Source organism: Stegastes partitus, unplaced genomic scaffold (genome assembly GCF_000690725.1).
Source record: "Stegastes partitus isolate 25-593 unplaced genomic scaffold, Stegastes_partitus-1.0.2 Scaffold1048, whole genome shotgun sequence".
Classification (NCBI taxonomy): Eukaryota; Metazoa; Chordata; class Actinopteri; family Pomacentridae; genus Stegastes; species Stegastes partitus.
The window spans coordinates 148,923-172,027 of NW_007578779.1; the positions used below are offsets into that span (position 1 = coordinate 148,923).

Genomic DNA, 23,105 nt, shown 5'->3' on the forward strand with positions numbered 1-23,105 from the left:
GTATAAATAACAAATTCAAGACATGCTGTGGCAAGTGAAGGTGGATATATAAAACAACACAAAAAGCATGTTGGAACGCCGAGACGTGAGGCGGCTTTAAGGTTTTTTTTGACATGTTATCATGACTCAGAAGCATTATAAGACAACCCACTGCTTTTGCATGAAACAATTTCCATTTGTCCACATGCCTAAGTGGGTGAGAAACTCGCTTTATGCCTCTTCCAGCGAGGGATTTAACACACCTGGGTAAGTGAAAAATAGAACAGATGAATGTCTGGACCTGAATGTGTCTGGTTGAGAGGTGAGATCAGGTGAGATCTCTTTGTAGAAACAGAGAAACTGGTCAAAAGAGGAGACTGCAAAGTGCTTTGCTTTTAATATGTTTCTTAGCGCTCTCTGTATCCGGTGTCTTTAATAAGAATTAAACACATAAACCCTTCACACCGTGGGTAGTCCAAAAGATCCTACAGCTAATGTGCTTAACCTTGTGAACCCCAAACCCTTCTGGAGGGCTTGAAAGGCATGTTGTCTTTGAAGAAATTGCCAAAGTTATACCATTTATCAGAGTTAGAAACTGTAAAAACAGGATGAATTGTCCGATTGGCAACTTTCCGACAGTCCTCAAACTAGTGATGTGTGAGTTCAGTCAGAAAACTTAACCAAATCTAAGTTAAAAATTGTGATATTTCATCGAAGTCATTTGCAGTATTGGCTACATCTGTGGGCAAAATGGTGATTCCCTTTTCTTTTTTTTTCCAATTATTGCAAAATAAGAAATCGTGGACATGTAATTTCTCTCCTTTTTGTGTGATTTCTGACATCATTACTTTGTTTTCTGCACAGAAGACATTATTGACTTCTCTCTACTTCTAGTCATGCTTGTGCTGTTTCCGTAGAGGTGCAGGACTTATAAATATTGCAGTGAAAAACGATCCCACTGTGAGTAAAAATATAACTGGAGCAAATAAACACCTAGAAACTGCCGTCAGTTCAGAGGGTTAAACCCACACTGTGGCCTCCGTTAGACAACAAGCCGCCACCCAACCTGCATGAAGAACGGCTGTGCGTTGCATGTCATCAGACAGAAAAAAGTGGAAACTCACCTTTTATTCTCAAGCTCTCAGGGATCCCATCCTGCCAAAAGAAAAAGAGATCAAATGAATCATATGAGATGAGAGCATCGTCAACATGACACAGTTGTTTCCACTTAGCTGGATGAGTGAAATCCTTCGTTTTTCTTTCACAGAAATGATTTTATTGACAGTTCACCAATTCTCATTACAAGCAGCATAATGCGCAATTGAGTTCACACGTCAATGCGGGCGTGACATAAAGGTCAGAGTGTTTCTTTCGCTCTGATGCCGCGTAATGTTGCCCGTTTGAACGGCAATTAATGATGTAACATTAAGTCAGACAGTTCAGTGCCTTTATGTTATGTAGTTATTTGCCTCACTCGCAGTGAAAAACCTTGAATCGGTTACCATAGTCACTTCACCTGCTACTATTCTGAGCACAATGGATATTTTAATTATTTCATTTTGTCCCATTTCTCCTGACCTCACTCATCCCGTGCTGTTTTCAATCATGAGATTTGTTGCATTTACATTTTGGATTCTCTGTTTGCAGACGGAGCATTTTAGGGTGACAGAAATCTAGAGGGATAGATGTTGTTGTTGTTCAGCTGTTTCAAAGCACAATTACTGCCTTTAGATCGTGTAATCTAATTGTTTTCATTCTCTTTCCTTCGCTCTTTGTCTTGCTTTTACGTTCGGACGACTTGCTGCATCACCTGCCTTTAATCACTTGCCCATACTAGCAGTTCAAATCCCCCCCCCACACTGTAACTGGACCGCATCTGACAGAAACAGATGCGGTGGAGTGTATTAAAAAAATCATAGCGTACAGACATATAAAGAAGAGCAAATCACTGTGACCCTCTGAGTAGCTGCACTTTAAAATCAGCTGCATTTAGAGCGTGCACGGCGATCACGACTGCAGAAAACGCCGCTATCAGAACTACTATTCTAAGTAGGCGCTCTCCACAAACCATGAATGCAAAAAGAAGAGGCATAAATATTTGATTTCTCTACAGCGAAATCTGCATAGCTCATCCTTCTCGTGCTCGTACGGAAAAGTCAGATTCACTTTCCGCGAGCTCAAGCAGGCTGCCGGTATGGACAAGATGCATTATGCAACAGGTCTACAGTCAATAACGAACGGTGACCCCTGACTGCCGACTGAAAACAGCAGATTACCCGATCCCTGGGTTTGTGCAGAAAATCTACATACCGTATGTTTTTTTTCCCGTAACATATGCTCTATTGATTCTAAGTTGATTAATACGAGATATGATATGTTTAAGCTATTTTACTTGGACTGTATATAAATAATTATATCCAAGAGATGTCACAGGTTAAATATTTCCTTGGACTACAACGATACTGCAGCTCATCTTCTTCTTTTGACTCCTGTATACTGTACAGCACCGCACATATTTAAAATTACAGTTGCTAATGAAGTGCTTATCAGAGGAACAAACACCCGTATGAGCAATTATATTCTTTTAACAAGTCTTCAGGTGAGTGTGAAGACTTCCTATGGCAACTGGGCTGCTGTTAAACGCAACCGTTTATGAACCGCAGCTAAAACCTGAGAAGAAAATATCACCACGCCAAGCAGAGCGGCACCGCTCTTTATCATCACAGACAAGGTACACTCATGAAGAAACTCCTGCCCAGAAAACACTTCTGTTAGAGAGCAATATCGACATTTTTTGTTATTGCTGTAAGGCTGCGGCCAGGAATTATTTTAATTGCTGATTAACCTCTAAATTGTGTTTTTTTATTCAATCCATTTCAAATCCAGTCCAAAACTCAAAGATATTCTATTAATAGTCAGAGCAAGTCCTCCAATTTACAAGGCTGGAAGGAGCAAATATACAAAATGTCTGTTTGAGAGACAACTTCACCCTCGAAACCCAAAAATCTACTGGTGGTTTTGAAAGGCCTAAAAATCCTACTCTACTCTAACCCTTACAAAAAAATGGCAGATTTTAAACTTTCCAACAATCCGTAGCTCTATTCAGGACTTTTGGGGGTCTTTTGGACCCCGGGCCATTTGGTTTAGGTGACTGGTATTGTTTTTTTTATATTTTTTAAATATAAAAAGAGGGATGTTTGTCATTCATGTGGAACTAAAAATGCGTCAACTTATCAGAAAATGTATTTAACATAGTATAAAAATCTAAAATGAATACTAATGGATATTTTGCACATATTCTTTCTTGGCCCCAAAAGACCTTCATGGCAACATCAAAGTCCTGAATAGGGTTAAACTACTCATCTGTGACATGCTGTTCCCTTTGAAAAATGTACCAAACCATATAAACAGTTACCGAAACAAACTGTGCACTTTAACCAGATTCTGGTAACAAAAAAGAAAAGAAAATTTAATGCTGCCATTTCCCCCACCTGTGGGCACATAAACATGCTGATAGCAGATTTCCTAAATGTTTTGCAAAATGAATAAATATACATTTTAAAATTATAATAATAATCTGGCATTATAACTGTGTCATACTGCTGTTTCCATCGAGGTACAGGACTTTACCGTGCAGTGAAAAATGTCACAGGAGCAAAAAACATTCAGAAACAGCTTGAGTTCAGGAGGTTAATGGATTATTATTTAAACTGTTTGATACATGTTTAAAGAAGAAAACAAGTTTGGCATAGTTACAAAATATTAACCACAGTATTGAATACATTTAAAATTTGACTTTTATGGAGACACTAGAAAAACAGTCATCACCTAAGTTCATGAAGATCACAAATACAGAAAGTGGCATACAAGATGTATCACAAATGTCAGCCTCCTGGTGAAGTTAGGGGACCAGCAAAGGTCATCATATTCATCCTCTTAGAACCATAAACGACAACTTCTTGCAGTAGTCCGTTCAGTGGTTGTTGAGATACCAGCCACTGCCACGCCAAGGACCAACATAAGACGACTAAGTTAAATATCATGATCTGGTAAACAGTTACCCCCGCCAACCATCTCTCTGAATGTTTGACAACATTGCTGATCAGCCGTACCGTCGGCAAGAATCACAGAAAACACCTGTGGTTCTCTGACATTCTTTGTGTGCCCCCACCACCAGCCTCTCGAGGAGGGTGACATTTAGAGTTGCACTGCAGGTAGGGAAGATATCAAATGGGACTTATTTGCATATGGCAGACAGTGTTCACACTTCATTTGTTTGAAGAGAGTGATTTCCCTTGGGCCGCTGGCGGGCCTGTCTCTTCTGCCCTGAGAGTCTGGGGACGGTGAAGCACCCAGCTGTACAACTCGTGCTTCATCTGCCCCTGTCACAGCTAGCTGGCTGACCGCCCACATCTATCGCTCTCTCCCTCTATCTTTGTCTCTCGCTGTCTCTCAACCGTCCTCGCTCCGCCAGCACCAGCCTCTCCTCCTTGTCTTTTTCTCTCCGCTGCTGTTTCAGATCTCGTGATCCTCACTTCTGCACATCACCAACTTCCAAGCACACCTAAACTTGCATCATACGACTGCAAATTGCAACATAACTCCTTGACAAGCGAGCAGAATACAGTAAACGACACCCCATCGACGAGGATGGATCTATCAGCTGGACCTGTTTCAGACAACAACACTGCTCTCTCATTCACTTAAATGTGACCCATGTTTAAGGACAGCAGGTGCACTTGCTGATGTAGAAGATTCTGGAAAAAAAAAAAAGCTGAACCTGGCTCAACTTTTGCCAGGGTTGATGTAAGGTCATGTATTTGGCAGACCATATATAGGGGAAGTGCATATTCCCAGTAGATTACCTGCATCAATTGCATCAATTTAAAAAAAGAGGGTCAATGTGCAAACAACCTTTATTTTTCCTTTGTTGGCAGTTTTTTGTTCTGCACCTCAGGGGACACTATAGACACTGGCTTCTTTACCCGCAGCAATAAGCCCACAACAATGCAGACCTTTGCATGTTTGGCTACATAGTCAGGAACTTCATGGGGACTTTATGCACCACAGATACCCTCAACACTTCTTTGTAATCTCCGTGTAAGTATGTTTAAAGGTACAGGCGAAGGTAAAGGCTATGAAAACATTGACCTTTATCATTCCTCAAGCTGAACAGTGGATTACTTCTACTTTTTTGTCTCCACAACAACAAAAAGATCTTTTCAGTAATGTAGCTAAAACTTTAGCTCTATGCTTTAGCTGAGTGTTTTAATTGGGTGATTGACTGTGTTTTCATGTAACTCAGCCAGAGTCGACATCTGTTTTGCTCACATATGCTGCATTTTAATACACATGAATTCGCCTCATATACATATTAGTTTTTTTGCCCGTTAAGACTATATGTTACTCGACAGTCACTTTCGGAGCAATATGCAGCTCTGCACCACTGAACTACTCATTTCATAACAACAGCAGTGTCTGACAAACTCGCCATAGAGTTTGAACCAGATGCCGGGCAGTGAATTTGGCAACAATTCCAGGTCAAATTATCACTCAGAGACAAAGTCCTGGTCAACCGTTTTGCTCCACGCTGGCAATCACAGACCCAAAGAGAGTCTTGTCGCTGTAAAAGGCATGAGCAGCAGGATCAGTTTTATTTAAAGCTACAGACAATGAAGCAGCCTGTTTACAACATGACTAAAACCGGATTTATACAGTCACGGTAAAGTGTCATCATCCTCGCAGCATTTTTAGCTGACAAATAATAATCATAATAATAAAAAAAACAAACATTCTGGTGACATTTGAAACTTTCATGAATTTGCTGAAAAGGGGCACAATGTGTGTCCTGTGCTTAGCTGTGATGCAGCTATTTCTGACAGGATGGTGAAGACTAGTCCCCACATTACTAAAAGTCATAATGTCAGTAAAAAAAAAAACACCAACTAAAGCAAATGAGCCAGAGAACAGCACATATAACCATGTGGCAGGACGCCTTTAAAAAAAAAAAAACCCAGGCTGACTCCAGCATGGCCGTCAACACCTTGTTATTGCTATAGCTGACTGGCTCCATACAGTATCTGCTTCTTTTAGCCCCCGTGGAGACTATACGGAAGCCGGTTACCTCACCCCGAAGCTGGCAGCCATTTGAAAGTAGACAGCTCATCAGGATGAGTGACAGGGGTTGGGGCTAAAACTGACCAGCTGAGGAAGAGGAGGAGGAGGAGGGTGGAAATAATACTGACAGTAGTCTCATGTAAGCCCACCGTCGACTGTTGCAGCTTTAACTGACGCTACTGTACATCAAAAGGTTTCTAGTGAATTTTTGCAGTTCATTCCTGTTTTTTTCTCCCATTTTCTGCCTCTTTATCTCAATCTAATTTGCCCACCGCCCCCTCTCTCTCTCCCTCCCTCCCTCTGTCTCCCTCTCTGCTTATCCTCTGTTAATCTAGATTTGCCATGTGGCCAAGCCAGTGCTGGATGGATGGGGCTTTGCACACAGTTGTCCTTGCCTCCATTTTGTTTGTCCTGACATAACAGCTTGATGTCAAAGCGACAAACTCACAGAAATTGCTTTTGTCCCTCATGTCGAGGAAAGTCTGGCCGCTTTTTCCCCACAAATTTCCCCAAATTACACATGAACTCACTCCATCACTCTTACAGTTAAACTCCTCGTGCAGGACCTTGAGCGAAGTGCAAGTGTTTACCGAAGGAGTGCCGGAGAACGGCAGCCGTCACTCTGAGTGGTATACACATTAAAACCAATTACAATTAGTGCAGGATTCGGCTGGACGGGATCCGTGTCCTGTGCCTGACCCCGTGTAGAGGATTTCACAGTGAATTTCTGAAACAATATCATGGGAATTACAAGTAGAACATGTGACCAGCTGTTTATGGCTGAGTGCCTCCTGGTGATTGAAGTCTTTGTGGGGAAAGCTTATAAGGTCGTATCCGATCCTGTTACCCTTGTCAAACACTGTCCTTCACTGCACAGGAAGAGGCATATCATTATACCGGCAGCTCCAAGCAAAGCACATTTCTCTGAATGTGTAGATGAGAACTCTAATGCAATTATGCAGTTAGAGGAAATATTCCGTGCCATCGTGTGTTTTTTTTTTGTTTAGTTTTTTTTCAAATAAATGATTTATGTGACAAGGCTGTAATTAAAACACTATACAAATGAGAATTTATGGATATTTTCCCACCACATGACTTTGATTATTTACTATACTTTCAGAAAGTTTAAACACTGAGCTGTCAGCCATGTTCTGAAACTTGGTATTGCTTGTCTGCGATATCTCATTTTGAAACAACTGTTAACGCTGCTCACTCAGCTGTATTGACAAGTGGATGACCCGAGCCTCTCCGCAGTCGAGCCAACAGCGGAGGAAATTCTCCAAGCAACAAAAAGGCCCGTGACATAATTTGAAAAAGGTCTTACAGTGTGGCTGTTTTTCTTTTTTTTTTCCACCAAAGGGCTGTAAAATTCCACAGGCCCGTTTGACAGGCAGATAGATGAGCGGAGTTTACCTCTGTCCTCTCGCAAGACGAACTGTAATGGTATGCAGATGCTGTAATGACATTCCTCTGCGATGTAATCACAGCGCCTGGCACATTAACTTCATTGGAGTGGAAAAGCACATACATCATTTTTGTAGCTTCTCGTCAAGTTCCCGCTACATGTGGACATACATTACTTTAATTATTAAAGTCACTCTGGCTCCAAATCAGGGCAGTAAAAAGAGACAAAGTCAAAACTATTCACTGTCCAACAGAGATAATTGATACAAAAGAGAGACGAGTGCAATGTCACTTCAGAATGTGCTGTTGGTTGATATAAAACTGATTTGAAAAGATATGTCTGCTCTATTCCTATGGCATAATAACAATAAAAAAAAGTATATCACGCAGTTCAGCAGAGAATAATAGAAAAGCAAGAGTACTGAGGATTGTGTTAGGAGAGGGAGATTAAAGCCCAACCATGGAAGGTTTTAAAGTTTAACAAAACAAGAAAAACGTCAATGAAGAGTTAGAGAAACAAATCGTCGCTCTTCTTGTGTTAACTTCAGTGTTTTGTAAATTACTCGTAGAATTATAAAGCTGCTCATTTTAATAACAAACTAAGAGAAGGATTTATTTCACGAGGAACTTTTAGTCGCTTCCATAATACAAAGCAAATTGAGAATTACTGCCAGTTAGTTTTATAGTAGATGAAACTAAAGTCCAGTTTAAAAGGACAGTTCAGCCGACCCATTAAAAAAAACTTATTACTTATTTACATTATAAGCTTTGTTGAGCCATGCAAAAAACATTTGGTTAGAATTTATGGGAGAGATGTTGTAATGACTTGCAATAAACTGTACAAATGTACCTAATAAAGTGTAATTTTTGTTTCTCTAAATATTTTTTTAAATGCATTTTGAAAGCTAAAAAGGTTTTTCTAGATATAAAGTCAAGGTACCTCAGGGTAATTCACAGACCTATAAATTACATTAAGCTGATATTACTGCATTCATTTTTAAATTTTTTATGTTTTGGGCGAGCTTACCTTTTTGAAAATGATTTGATTGTGAAATAATGGCCTTTTACTGCAAAATGGTCCTACAGCTCACATTTAGCGACGTCTTTTACCATTTAAAGAAAATGCCACGTTTCACTTTCAAATTTTTAACTACACCTAAAATAAGTAACATTTCATCAGAGCACCCAATCTGTCTTAAAGTGGATCCTGTAGATTCTGGTATCAGGACACCTCTCGGTTACTGATAGAGAAATGCTCTGTCCCTGAAATCCTTCACCTAAAAAGTGTGAACACAGGCTAAGGAAAGACATTTCATCCCGCACAGACTTCAAAGCATTCATCATTACATGATGAAACATTGGAATCTGGGAAACTATTTTCTCTTACTTCGACTCAGCCCATCATATGAGGGATCTAGGAAAGTACAAAGCATGGAACTATACTCTGTAGAAATGAGGTTTAAAAAACATGATCTGGTCTTTCAGGGCTGAAATCCAACACAGCCCTGGCAGAGGTGGATGATGGATCATTTTCTTCTCGTCCCTTTGGTATGGAGCAGCGCTGCCTGGCAGAGGTGCTATCTCTGCAGATTATTTACATCACATTGCAGGCTTTTTGGATACTGAAGTTCAGATCTCTTTATGTCTTTATCACACTGAATTGTCAGAGTAGCTGTTGCTAGAAAGAAGCAGACCTCTTGGATGGCTGCTATCTGCGGTCTGCATGTTTAGAGAGCGTCTCTGAAAAAATCTTGTTGAAAAGGTCAGAATGTGTTTGACCATTGTGTCGATTCAACAGCTTTTCATCACTTCCAGCTCCTCACTCAACTCTGATGGAGTCCAGTGATGCTCCTGCCATCTGTTCCCTCTGACTCGCTCTCTTTCTAACTAACTCTCACCCCACCCACCCTTTAATACCACCGTCTTTGCTTTTCCCTGCATGCAGACATGGCTAAAACTGACTGAGACAAATGTTAAAAGCAATATTTATTCTGGAGATGATAGATTTCCTTAAAGTAAAAGTAAACATACAACCATTTGTTATTGTGGGTTGAGAGAACTGAATTGCAAGACGGGCTTATGGGAAATGTGTACTGAAGGACCACAATCTGACTAATGTCTCTTGACAAACCACTTTGTTTCCCTCAACTTCCCATCTGTCAAAACAATCAATTTCTTACCCAATCTGGCTCTAAGTGATCCATGTATCCTGCGCTCATGCCATGAAACCAAATCAGACAAAAAAAAAAACTGATTATGCTACTAGTTTGGAAGATAAAAATACTTAACTTGTTCCTCGAGATGCAACGAGACAGAATAACAAAAGTGGCAGATTCTACTGGTGGGGCCTGCCCTGTATCACTCAGTCAATAAGCATTCAATTACATCTTTTACCTAAATTGTTCAGCTGAAATGCCATGCCAACATCTTCACTTCATTCAAAGCTCGTCCTCGTCTTTGCTCAGCTGTGCCTCACATTAATCTGATGTTGTCTTTGAAATGACAGTCTCCTGGCACAGAGGGAGGGATAATGATTCATCAAGTATTTTTCAGTGGGCAGAAAAACAACAACCACAGGAGAGTCATCCGATGCAGGAAGAAAGCCCCACAGTAATTAGTTTCATACTTGGCAAAAGCACACAGTCCCTCTTGTTATGGACAGCAAATGAAAAAAGAAGGCAATCAATACCTTGTGTCGGAATCTCACGACTGGTCGATAGGGCGGTGACCCGAATCCCTCCTTGTTGGGTCTCCCGTTGGCGCCGAGCGCAGCGAGCCCCAACAGTAAAACTGCAGCCGACCACCATCTGGCCGTCTTCATTGGTCTTTTCCTGTCAAAAACCAAACAAGAATTGTGAGTCCTCTCCACCAACACTCTCGAGGTTCAGTACCGGTTGGCCAAGACAATACATCAAGTCCGCTGTAATTAGTGTAGACAATGGGAACCGCAAAACTGTCGCTGGTTTAAACTAAAGCTATCAATACGTGCCCATGCTCGGTGAGGAGATTAGATCTCCTTTTGAATCAATTATGGGCAAATAGACGTCATGAGAAAATCAAGATAAAGAAGACAAAGAGCCAATATATTAAGGCAATTAAAGCAAGGGCTTTGGATTAATTAGGCTGAGTGTCTAAGTCAAGCAACTGTGATGTAGCGGAGAGATTACATCTTAAACAGCTTCCTTGCAGCCTTGCAGAGATGCAGCCCAAATATATTTATTTAAAGGAGGGAGAATATTCATTTCAATTATTCATTATGCTGTGTAAAAACAAGTTTGACCTTTGCATGACATGAATTAAACAAAACAGAGTTTGTGAAGGAAAAGAACATGCCCTGTGAAAATGTCTGTGTCACAGAAATAGCAATGTTAAGGACGAGGGAAGCACACAGAGAAGAGGATATGTGTTAGTCAGGACTCTTATGCTGGCAAACACAAGGCTGAATATGCACACAAATACACAAACACACACGTTTTATGTTCAAGCCTGCAATGTGTTCGCTTCTTATTTTCATCCTTTGTCTTTATCGACATTTGTGCCCTCAGCTCCTTACGCAAAAATCCCCATTTGTCAGAAGCACTTTAGAAATTTGACTCGGCTTGACTTGTTGATTTTCGCAGGCAAACACTGAGCTGCACTTTCTAAGCCGTCTCAAGCCACCAGTGCCTGCTCATCATCCTCCAGCGGAGCGAGATGACTGACAGCAGGACGGTGACCCTGCTTCCTTGTTCTTCTGGAGTGACACTGAGTCAGACAACAGAGGAAGTGTTGTGGCAGCTCTGTGGGCCCACACATGCTATTCACTGGAGGTCAGGAGGTCGTGCCAGCAGAGCGACATGTCACCGTGATGTACTGGACGAAGAGGGAACACAGAAACTTTATTTTTCATGACTTTATGTCACTTTATGTTCCTGAGCTGCCCGACACCTGCAGGTTTTCAGATCTTTCCATTATAACTCCTTTACTTTAAAGCTGGGGTGTGCATGGCTGGTTCTAGATTGAAACATATTTTTAAACTGTGTGTTTACCATTTAAAGACATTTAGAAAACTATGTTCCTTATCAAACTCTAAGACAAACTTGATAGAATCTCTCTCTACAGAAATTACACCCATTATCAGCACACCCACTGACCCATTAAGCTCCTCACACCGAATTTATAAGAATGTTATTCTTCACAACTGAGACAAACAAACCAGCTAAACAAAGGAGACAAAGGAAGTAATGTCCAAGTTGGAGGCGACATTTTAGCATACTCCTGTTTGTTAAAGCCTCGTTCTTCAGTCTGATTGCTTTGAAAACAAAGCTTTAACATTTGTAGGTGATATGTTTGATTGCATCCCTTTATTTCCGTTTCTATCAGTGTAGTTGGGAAGAAACCTTGATAATCCAGTGGTCAGGGAGTTTTAGTTTCAAAGAATGAAATTCAAAAGATCACCGAAACTGATAAAAATATTTATTCAAATACTGGTAATGATCAACAGCCATACCAACCCCCAGCAGACACATTATGGTCATTTTGGGCTGTGGAGCTTTAAAAGTCTCACGTGGAATGGCTTTAATGTGATCATATTCATTCTCTATGCATTTCAAAGCTCTCCAGGTAGGAACCATGCCTGCAGCTGCTGCTGCTCCACTTCTCTGCTAACACAGTCTTTTAGCCACACTGGGTGGATTACCATATCTGCTAGCACAATCAATCAACTTCTTTGCGGCGTCCCAGTGTTAAATGGGTTATTAATGGACTAACTTTTGCAGGATGCTGTGTCAGAGACAGAGACATATGCACAGTTTTAAGAAGTTTAACTGCGTCATACAGCATAGTTCCTCAGAGGCATTTAACTCATTATGAACAGTCACAACTGCAACATAAACAAGTGTATTTCTAGCGCATCTTCTGCTGACTATTGAATTATGAGTAATCTCTCTGTGTGCTCCAAACAGCTTCTTACTGTCAGCTGTGCTGTTCTGCATTTCATTAGAAGAGCCTAATAGAAAAGATTTGGCACAATGAACAACTATAGAAAGCATTTGGATAGAATATGTTGAACAAAGGCTGTGATGCTGCTGAGCTGAGAAGTGTGCATCCCATTTGTATCAGAGAGGGTAAATGCTAAACAGACTGCATTTATATAATTCTATACTACCTAAATGGGATTAAATACTTTGCAACAACAAGAAGGACCCTAGGCACAGTAAACATTAAAAGCAACAACAACAGAAACATTAACAACCAAAATGATCATAAAACTGTACGAACATATTCCTTAAACTGAAATAACTAACTTTTAATTTACAAAATTGAGCCAAAATGCCAAATGCACAGTGCCTTTAGGTTTGAATATATGGATACTTGATGATTTCCAACGCTTCTAATTGTACACGGAATGTCTTTGGGCTTTGAACAGTTGGTTGAACAAAACAACACTATTAATCAATTAGTTTAGCAAATACTCAGTAGAGTCATCGATAATGTAAATAGTCATTAGTAAACACCCTAAACATTACAAACCTGAACATTATAAGGTAGGAATTAATGCAGGACTCTGTTTTTTTTAATAGACTGAATTAGTTTTAGCTAGGTGTACATAATTAACTGGCAACTGAGTTTATTATGTCTTTGCAAGAATTACCCAAAACAAAACTGAGGGTTTCCTTTTCTGCTTAAGGTCTATCTATGCCATGCCATGATGATTGGCAACTAAGTGTCTGAATGATGTGTTTTTCCTATATTTAATCACAGTAACAATTTGGGGCTTCACAGCTCGTATTTAACATTAACATTTAACTGATACCGAGAAAAAGCTCCACAAGTTATGCTATCAAGGTGAAATGTCTGGAAACACCAGATATGCCAAAATAAACTGACATAACACGTGTGCCAGTGTGGGGAAATCACCTAAAAAGTGTTCAGTCACAGCTTAGCCTGCACCCTCTAAAATATTCTCCGTTTTATTCTGATGTTAGTGCGACCTGTATGCTAACGAAGTATATTGTTAGTCTACGAAATGTCACCACTTGTCATGTAACTTGGTGTTTTAACCACCAGCCCCTCACAACAACAACAACTTGACTCTTTACAGAGAACAAAAAGCGACTCATAGTGAGGCTGTGATTTATTTAGTGAGTTACTGCCATCAAATAAAGCCTGGTCTTATATTTCATATGTTGCCATAAGCTACAGTCTGTTTATTCGGTTTGTTTATAGACCTACATACTCGCATAATGAACAATGGTATACGTGATGTCATAAATCCTGAAATGTTTTTTAAGAGGAGAAGCAAAATACTGTTTTATATTGCAAATAATATGACTTTATGTGATCGCTTTGGTCCTTATTTAAGCTGACATCAACTGCTGTGTGAGCATGTGTATATAAGTGTATGTACAAGTCTTTGCATGTGAGAGAAAAGTGTGCACGATTGAGTAGACGCTGCAAGTTTTGAGCCTTATATTATCTGTCTTGAAAGTACAGGAGACAGGAACAGTCCGGAAGTTTTTCTTGGACCCCCCCAAGGGAGTGCCATCATAACTTTGGCGTGTGGTTTTAAATCCCCCAGAGCACGTCTAAGCTTTGTCATTGACTTTCAAATGAAGACTACCTATTTCCCACTATGTACACAATGAATCATGTCTTGACAAGCTCTCAGCCGCTCTCCTCCACCTCCCCCATCTATCTCATTCAGCAGATTTTTGCCATTCAATGCACAGGGGGAGCTAACAACAGAAATGTCCATACATCCCCTCTTGTAGATGCTATGGGTGTGTATACAGACAGGTGACAAATAAAAGGGAAAATCAACATAGTGTCTTAGCACCATGTGCCACCAGAACAGCTTCAGTGTGGCTTTTGTACATTTATTCTACAAGCCTCCGGAAATCTGCAGGACTGAGCAGCATCATTCTTCTAAGAGATGTTTCTACTTTTGGTGTTTTTATGATGGTGGTGGACAGAACACATAAAGCTCCCATGGATGTCTAACTGGACTGAGATCTGGTGACTGCAAAGGACATAGCATTTGATTCATCGCATTTTCATCAAACCATTCAGCACCATATTGGAAGGGGTGCTGTCACCCTGGAACAGACCACACCCACCAGGATAGGAAACACTTCATCACACGATGACGGTAATCAGTCAGAAAAACCTTGTTTTGCTTTTCAGTGACCTTTCCCTATAAGGAGACAAGTAGACTCAAAGCCTTCCAACTAAATGCTCCCCACAGCACAACACAAACACCAGATCCACTCGTTGTAGGGGTCAAGCGTTCTGGCCTGTACCAGTATCTTAGTGTACGCCTCACATGCACTCGTCCACTTACAGGGTGATGATCTGACCTTACTTCTTTTTTCCACATCTTTGTAGACCAAAGCCAGGGAGGGTTTATACTACTAACAGCTCATCTGTGCATTCGCCTTTGCATCATATCCCTCTGTATGCAATATAGTCAAAGAAACTGATCTTTCTGACACAGTTTGATCACTGCTCCTCATGCACTCTACTGACAACAATTTCTGACATTATTTACTCATGTCTTTCCCGTGGAGCTAAAGGCAGATGTCACTTCGGTCTCTGTTCCTGTTGAAACACTGGTCAGATAAGCAATATTTGTGACTGAAGCTCCTGCCAGCTGTGCCCCAACAATGAACCTTATATCAACGAGACTGAGCTTGTTTCTACTTGTGATCAACAGGGTCTTACATGCCGCAGATCCTGATTGGATGTCAGTTGCTTAATTGCACCATGCAGTGCACTTATGTGGAAACATTTATATTCCTTGTGTTTTTCCATTCATTTCTTCACTATTTTCCTTTAATGTGTCATCCATTGTTAAATATGCATCACACTGGCTGCACCACGCCGGGCATTAGCTGGGTTTGAATTAATGCACGCACTGTAATTTACTATCAGCTGTCACGCATGTTTGGTAAGTCATAACTCTGGAAAAAAGGGAATACATAATTAAAACATGCCATACATTTTCTTGACACTATGCATGGTTTTCTCCTGAAAGACCCTCACTCAGAAACTCTCCTCACACGTGAACTATAAGTCATCTTTGACTAATTCTGACTTATTGCTGATAACTCCTCAGTTTACAACTTTCTAATTACAGTCAGCTTGTCTCCAATATAATTAAACAAATCCCTTGAGAAACGGGCAATTCTGAATATGGATGATGCTCCACCGGGGCCATCCCTGAGTTTCTCCTCTTACTTGGTAGACAATACAATATGAATTACAGTATCATTCATGTTTTTGAAAAAAAGACAGAGAATGTGTGGTTTAAGCAATTAAAACAACATATGGCACAAGTTAAGATATTTCAACCTTTTGCAAAAGGGCACTGAACCCACTAGCAGAGTGTTTATAATACTGATAAAAGCCACAGCCAACGCTTTCCTCAAGCATCTGTTTTGCAGTGCTATAGCTGCCGTTTCTTCTATAACATTTCTCACAACAACTAAGGGTTTGCCTAATTTCTTAACTAACTGAAGAAAAAGGCCTGAAGCAGACCATACAACATCATGGAATAATATAGGTACACGAGGAAAGATTATAGTTTCAAATCTCTGAGCTAGTATACAGTTTCACTCCACACTTGACAGTGTATGTCTACATTCATTTACCATTTTACTGGGTATAACCTTTACAACACAACAGCTACATCATGAATTAACTTTATAAAGCTTAGAATAGGTTTTGTTGCTGTCAGAAGTTTGTCAATTTAATTGTATGTTTAGCATTGAGGTAAAAGTTAAATGAGGTGTTATACTGGTCTGCATTATATTGGGTCGTGTTTCATTTATTGATTTATTTATTTGTTTTTGTCCTATCAGACCCCTATGCAGCAGTGAAACATTTCTCAAAAGTCATGCTCCAGCATGTGCCTCAGTAAAGCTACAAAAAAAATAACTAAATAAAAAATGAAAAAAGAATATACAGAAAACATTTTCTTTTATTTTGAAAATATACACACTCAACAGCTGATTGGTTGTAATTCTGACTGTAACAGTGAATGCCTGACAAGATGCCCTACTGTCAATCCCAACACATAAATAACACAAACGTTATTATTTCTCCATTATAAGATTCTAACCTGCATACGCCCAAGTACAGTTAAAATAGATTGAAAAAAAAAAATAGCTATTGTTCACAATTAAAGAAATTATTGAAGTCAGCAATGCAATATTAGGTTCAGAAATACAGAGAGTAGTGTTGCTTTTCTCTGTTTTTGACAGGAACAAGAACATAATCATCTTGTTTGAGCAAATTGTGGTGGAACTGTCACTGGACAAAACCAATTGCTTCAGGGGGAACTTGTGCTGAATTTCCATTCAGGGAGTGCACATACTGACATAAATCGACTACTCTGACAGTTCTGTTGGTATCACAGAAGGCACTTGTCACACTGAACCAAATAACTTGTATGTAACATGTACGTGCATCGTGTACCATTCTGTTTTTTTGTGTCAATAAACATTACAGGCGTCAGAATAAGTGACCTTATGGCAGAATAGTTTACTTGGACTGTTTAGATTGTACAGCTGTACATATAAAAGTGGCCACTGAGTGTAGAAAAGACTCCAAACCCTAATAAAATACTGTTATTAGCATTTTAAAAATTTTTTTTAATGTAATGAACACCTGTTGAGTCTAAATCAGTGTTATACAGCAAAACAGAAGCAAAGCATTGCTTCTACACAGAAAGAAGCCGAAGTAATTAACCTTACATTGTCTGCACGCAGTCTCTCGTTACTGCTTTCATATTTTGTTGTGACCTGTTTAAAGTCAGCATTTCACCATTTTATTTGAATAATATGAAACAAGTAATAATTAGTCAAAAAGATTACAAAATAATAATAAGAAGAACACAGACGTCTCTGAAATGAGTATAAACTGGTGCTGAAGAAATATCTTTTTTTTCTGCCCTCCTATTGTCTGTGTTGCAACCCCAAAGATTTATCCTCTGAGCCCTGGTTGGCTTACTGGCCTCCAGGCAGGGAACTGTTGTCTTAAACAGCAACTGGATACAGAGAACTCAGATGAAGCTGAACTCACTGAGGTTTGACAGCATTTGTTCCTCTTAGTGTAGAAATATGAACTTGCTGTGTGCAACTTCTAAAGGTTGATCTATTTCTCTGTGCCATTCAAAGCTGAAAACATGCACGGTTTCAGTGTTTAACACCTTTAAACTCCCTTAAGGTCTCACTGAGTTCTCTGACTGGAAACAGTAAACCGCTGTGGTTGTCCTGAACAGCTCCCGAGTGTGAGCGGAGTAGACATCTATGAATAAGGAACAGAGCAATGCTGAAAGAAACATGCACGCTCAGTCAATGGACCGTGGCCAAGCAACCACTAAAACACTCAATATGAGGGTTAAGACCCCTTCAAGGTCACTGTGCTAGCTGAATTTCTCACATCAATACTAAACACTGAGAAAGCACATGGTCCTCTGACATTTTAACACTAAATAAACAACAGTTTGGCCAAGCATGACACTTAGTAATTTAACAATTAAACTACTGGAACTAGTCAATAGGTTAAAAGTTAGACTAACACAACATGTTTTGGAAGCCGTTAAGCTTCATGAATGCCATGTCACATCTTTTAGATATCCAATTTATGAAATACAGATAAGATCATACTCCTGCTACATTAGCTTATCTTATTCTTATCCTTTATGTGCACCAAAACAACAATCATGACAGACACGACAGAAGGAAATGGCAGAAGAGGCTATGAGCTTGCCTTGAAGATAATTTAAAAATCAAAATCTGTTCTGCTGCACTGACAATTTTCTTTATAAACATTATTCTGAATAGTTTCTGTGAATGCCACTTTTGCAAACTGTGTTTGGATCCTGTCAAGTGTTGAAATGACATTTGAAGCTTCATTCATCATTTTTCTGTGGCAGCAACTTCTCAGCATTTTGGCAGGTGTATCCTATTTTTCGTCAGAGTCCAAGGAGGAAAAATAACCGCTTTTTCATTTGTTCACTGTTATTTATCCAGTTTGCTGAGCAGGCATGACTTTCTTTTTTCTGCAATCACTCTGTTTCAAAGTCAGCAAGTCATGCAAATTTAAACCAGAAACAGGTCCAATAAACTCTGAGCTGAGCTGCCTGCCAAAGCTTTGCTGCCTTGCTCAAGAGTTGGAGGAGAGTGCTTTTAACTTGTCACAATCATGCATAGGTTTTGTTGACTTTAAATAAATTTTACATGTGAATTTATCGTACATTTCAGGCAAGGAGTGGATTCTTGTTTGTTTTGCATTATGTCAACGATCCACATATTAATTACGTTAATAGAAAAAGTGTTGGACAGTTCACAAGACTGACAGCACACATCAGACCTTAAGACTCTTTTGTTAGATTAAAATTGTGGCCAATTAGCCTCAATGAAAAGGCAAGAGACTTCCATCTTCAAGAAAATGCCTAATAAGCTTAATCAACTGAGCCTTTCCTGAGTCGTCACTTAGAGCAGGAAAAGCGCATTAAAGATGGCTGTGTGTCATTTAGGGGAGTCGTGTCAGGGGTTGGCATTGTACATGCCACCTCACTTAGAGGCTGATTTGATCGGGGCCATGGTTCATGTTAGCAGCTGCACCTAAGCTGTGACAAGTCAAAAGTCTGCCTGCTGTCAGAAAAGTCTATACTTTTCCACACAGTATTCCAACAGAGTAAAAGCTAAAAATCAAAGTCTTATTGAACTGTTTATGTTACTGTAGCTAAACACATAAATACTCATAAATAAATTTAAACAAATACTCGTAAAATGTGAATATTACCTTTAATGCTTTGGGAGGTGGAGCAAAATATGTGATCTGAGTGCTATTGACTGTCCTTGGAGTGTTTTCCATGGTATGCATTAATTATAGAGTATTCACTTTGCTCTAACAGTTCATTGACTATTGCTCACGGGATCTTGCTGCAGGTCTAGCTGATGGGATGAACTACGAAGCCAGTTCATCATAGCCAGGCTTGCTCTGCGTTAGCTGGCTCGACAAGACCCCAATCAGAGATAATCGGTAACGTATGGTTACACTGTAACCTTGGTACATATTTCATTTGTAGGAGGATGACCTCCCTGCTCATCAGGGTGCGTGGATACTTCTTTAACACACACCAGGTGCCCAATCATGCCCCACAGGCACCTGTGCTGGCATGAATTCACTGATAGTCTTGATCAAAACATGTCTCTAAGCAGCCAAAAGAACTGGAGATGTTCTCTTCACTCATAGAACCAAGGTTACAATGTAACCACATGTTCTCTATCGTCTTGAGACTATCTCTCCACCCAGTTACATATTTCATATCTATGGGGTAACTCTTTAAGGCACCACGTGAGGGGACTGTGCAGCCTAAACCATATGACAAACACACTATTTACAAATATATACTTATTTACATACCAATCAGGCTGAGGACCTCCACAATGTAAAGACCAGGCCTGATAGGCAGAAGGACTGCTTAGGCCAGTCTACAAGATGCAAGGCTGACCTCAGGTACACAGGTAAAGGCCAAGATGAAACGGCTGTTTGTAGATGTGAATAGAGTGGCCACTAAGGTCAACGAGCAAGCTGCTAAGCTGACCAAGGGGGACAATGAAGGTGAACAAAGAAGGTGGACAGAGGCCAGGCCCAGGCATCTATTGATAAGTCAGACCTCGCACCCACCTCGAAGGAGCTGCTATATTGTAAGGGATGTGAGATAAAAGTGGACCAAGATGACCATGTGGCTGCTGCACAGTGAGAGAGTCTCCCTGCCATGGGGTCCATGTGGTAGCCACACCACAAGGTGAGTGTGCTCAGACCCAGGATGTGACTGGTACATCTGGGAAACACACATCTCCTGAATGATATCCACAATCCAGCAGGACAGCCGAGACTTCAACAAGGGACTGCCCAATTTGCTGAAGTCAAAGCAGATGAAAAGTTGGTCAGTCTTCTTAACAGACTGTCTGCACAGGGTGTGCTCTGCCAAAGCCTGGACAGGAAATGGTGAGAACTGGTGTTGGTCCTTCTGGTCTTCTCTGGAAGAGTCAAGTGACTACAGCTCAACTGACTGAGACAGCTGGAATTCAGATCAAGCCTTCGGCAGGAATGTCAGGTTGGGAGAAAGGACTACACCTGACTCCTCTGGTAACCTTACAACCTTGGCAGGAACTACAGAGAGCAAGGAGCTCAACCCTGCACTGGGTTCCCTAACAGCCAATCCAGAGCCTGTTGACCCCACAGACAGTATAGACCGTTGCTTCAGTCCACTGTTGAGGCATTTGTGAAGACCAGCCAGCAGTGGACCACAGAACCTACAGCGCTCCCCTTTGCGCTGCGTTGGCTGAAAGAATGTGAATGCCTCTTTTCATTTCGATGAATGCTAGCTTGACTAGACTGGAACAGAGTCTACTTTCTGCTGCTAGCCAAAATCTGTGCTCAACACAGACTACCAGCATGTTAGCAGACCACCGCAGCAATATGCTTGCGGGGTATTCGGGCATCAGCAGAGAGATTTCAGCATGACCGGAGGAAAGTTTCCTTACCTGCTGTTTAGCTGACCAAGAAGTCTACACTCAGCAGGGGCCTACCTAGCCTGTTAACCCCCAAAACTGGGCTTCTCTTGCTCGTGCAGGCATCATAAACTCTTGAAGTTTGCAGACGGCACTAAAGTCATCGGCCTGATCCAGGACGGTGACGAGTCTGCATATCGGCAGGAGGTTGAGCGGCTGGTGTTTTTGGTGCAGCCAAAACAACCTGGAGCTGAACAAGCTCAAGACTGTGGAGATGAGAGTGGACTTCAGGAGACAGCCCTCGCCACTGCTCCCCCTCACCATCAGCAGCAGCCCTGTGTCAGCTGTAGAGTCCTTCAAGCTCCTGGGGACGACAATCACCCAGGACCTGAAGTGGGAGAAGAACATCCGCTGCATCCTCAAAAAGGCTCAGCAGAGGATGTACTTCCTGCGACAGTTGAGGAGACACCGCCAGCCACAGGAGCTGTTGATTCAGTTCTACACCGCGTCCTGTGCAGCTCTGTCACTGTGTGGTTTGGAGCAGCCACACTGCAGGACAGAAACAGACTGCAGCGCACAGTCAGAACAGCCAAGAAGATCATCGGAGCCCCCCTGCCCTCCATCCAGGAACTGTACTCCAATAGAACCAGGAAGAGGGCAGGGAACATCATCACAGACCCCACTCATCCTGGTCACAAACTGTTCTCCCTCCCTCCCTCCAGAGTCCTGCAGACTAAAACCACCAGACACAAGAACAGTTTTTATCCCACTGCCACAACCCTACTGAACAGCTGAGCCACTCCACGCCACAACTGCTATTTGCACTTCCATTCTGCACTAATGTACATATACCTTCTCTTTTCTACTAGATGTGTAAATTCTTGTATATATTTGTCTTATTATCTTGTTTTATTTTTGATTAATAATCATTGTATTTTATTCTTTTCTTTCTGTAGTTATTTTACTTTATTTTATTTTATAAATTTTCCTATTTCTATTATTCGTGCAAATTCCGACACCAACAGCCGAAACCAAATTCCTTGTATGTTGTGTACGTACTTGGCCTTTAAAGCTGATTCTGATTCTGACAAATCAGTCCATGCAAGACGGTGAGCTCTCTCTAGATAATAGTACACGTTGGTGACCAAAACACACCTATGGTCATCTCACAAGCAACACCACAACCACAGCAAAATGCCCCGAGTGAGTTGGTTGCCATAGTTGAAAAACCAAACTATCACACTGGTTGTGTCCGAAATCATCCACTCACTCCCTACTCACTATCTAGGGACCACTATATAGTGAACTATGTAGTGAATTGTGTAGAAAGCACCTCGGCAAAGTAACATTTTGGACATTACCAGAGCTATTAATTACGTCGCTCGCTAGCCGCGACTTGTGCCGTAGCAGCGTATAGTGCAAACACATCAAATTCACAGTTTATTGCATAGCTAAGAAACGGGTAAAATAACATTTAACAAAACATAAATGGGAAATTACTTACATTTTAATGACAAGTTTTCATACTCTCATTCCTCTAGGTTGCATTTCCTTTCGTGCACTGTGTGATGGTCCACATTGCTTGATTAGTAACCATTGGCTGCGCATTACTTTACACAGTGCATTATGGGACATTTTAAGTGCACTATATAGGGTGCAATATTTAGAACGCCACATTTGGACAGCACTACAAAATGGCAAACACCCTATAGTGCACTATACAGGGCAGGGATCTCCAACTCCGGTCCTCGTGAGCTACTGTCCTGCAGGTTTGAAACATTTCCGTACTGCAACACACCTGACTCAAATTAATGGATCATTAACAAACTTGTGTAGAACTTGACATCAAGCTGTTGGAGATCCACTAATCTGAGTCAGGTGTGTTGCAGTACGGAAACATCTAAAACCTGCAGGACAGTAGCTCACAAGGACTGGAGCTGGAGATCCCTGATATAAGGTATAGGGCAGGGGTGTCGACATCCGGTCCTCGAGGGCCATAGTCCTGCATGTTTTAGATGTTTCCCTCTTCCAACACACCTGATTCAAATGATCAGGATCGTTATCAGACTTCTGCAGAGCTTGATGATGAGCTGATCA

General features: G+C 40.9%; 1 protein-coding gene across 1 annotated transcript in view; it reads right to left on the minus strand.

Annotated features, from left to right (window-relative positions):
* fstl5 (follistatin-like 5) overlaps nucleotides 1–10,321 on the minus strand; it is a 156,084-nt gene extending 145,763 nt beyond the window's left edge. The window contains exons 1-2 of the mRNA XM_008295450.1: nucleotides 10,190–10,321; nucleotides 1,104–1,134 (exon numbers count right to left, since the gene is read on the minus strand). Coding sequence (XP_008293672.1) covers nucleotides 1,104–1,134; nucleotides 10,190–10,321 — 163 coding nt within the window. The remainder of the gene's footprint in view (nucleotides 1–1,103; nucleotides 1,135–10,189) is intronic.
* Nucleotides 10,322–23,105: the final 12,784 nt, after the last annotated feature.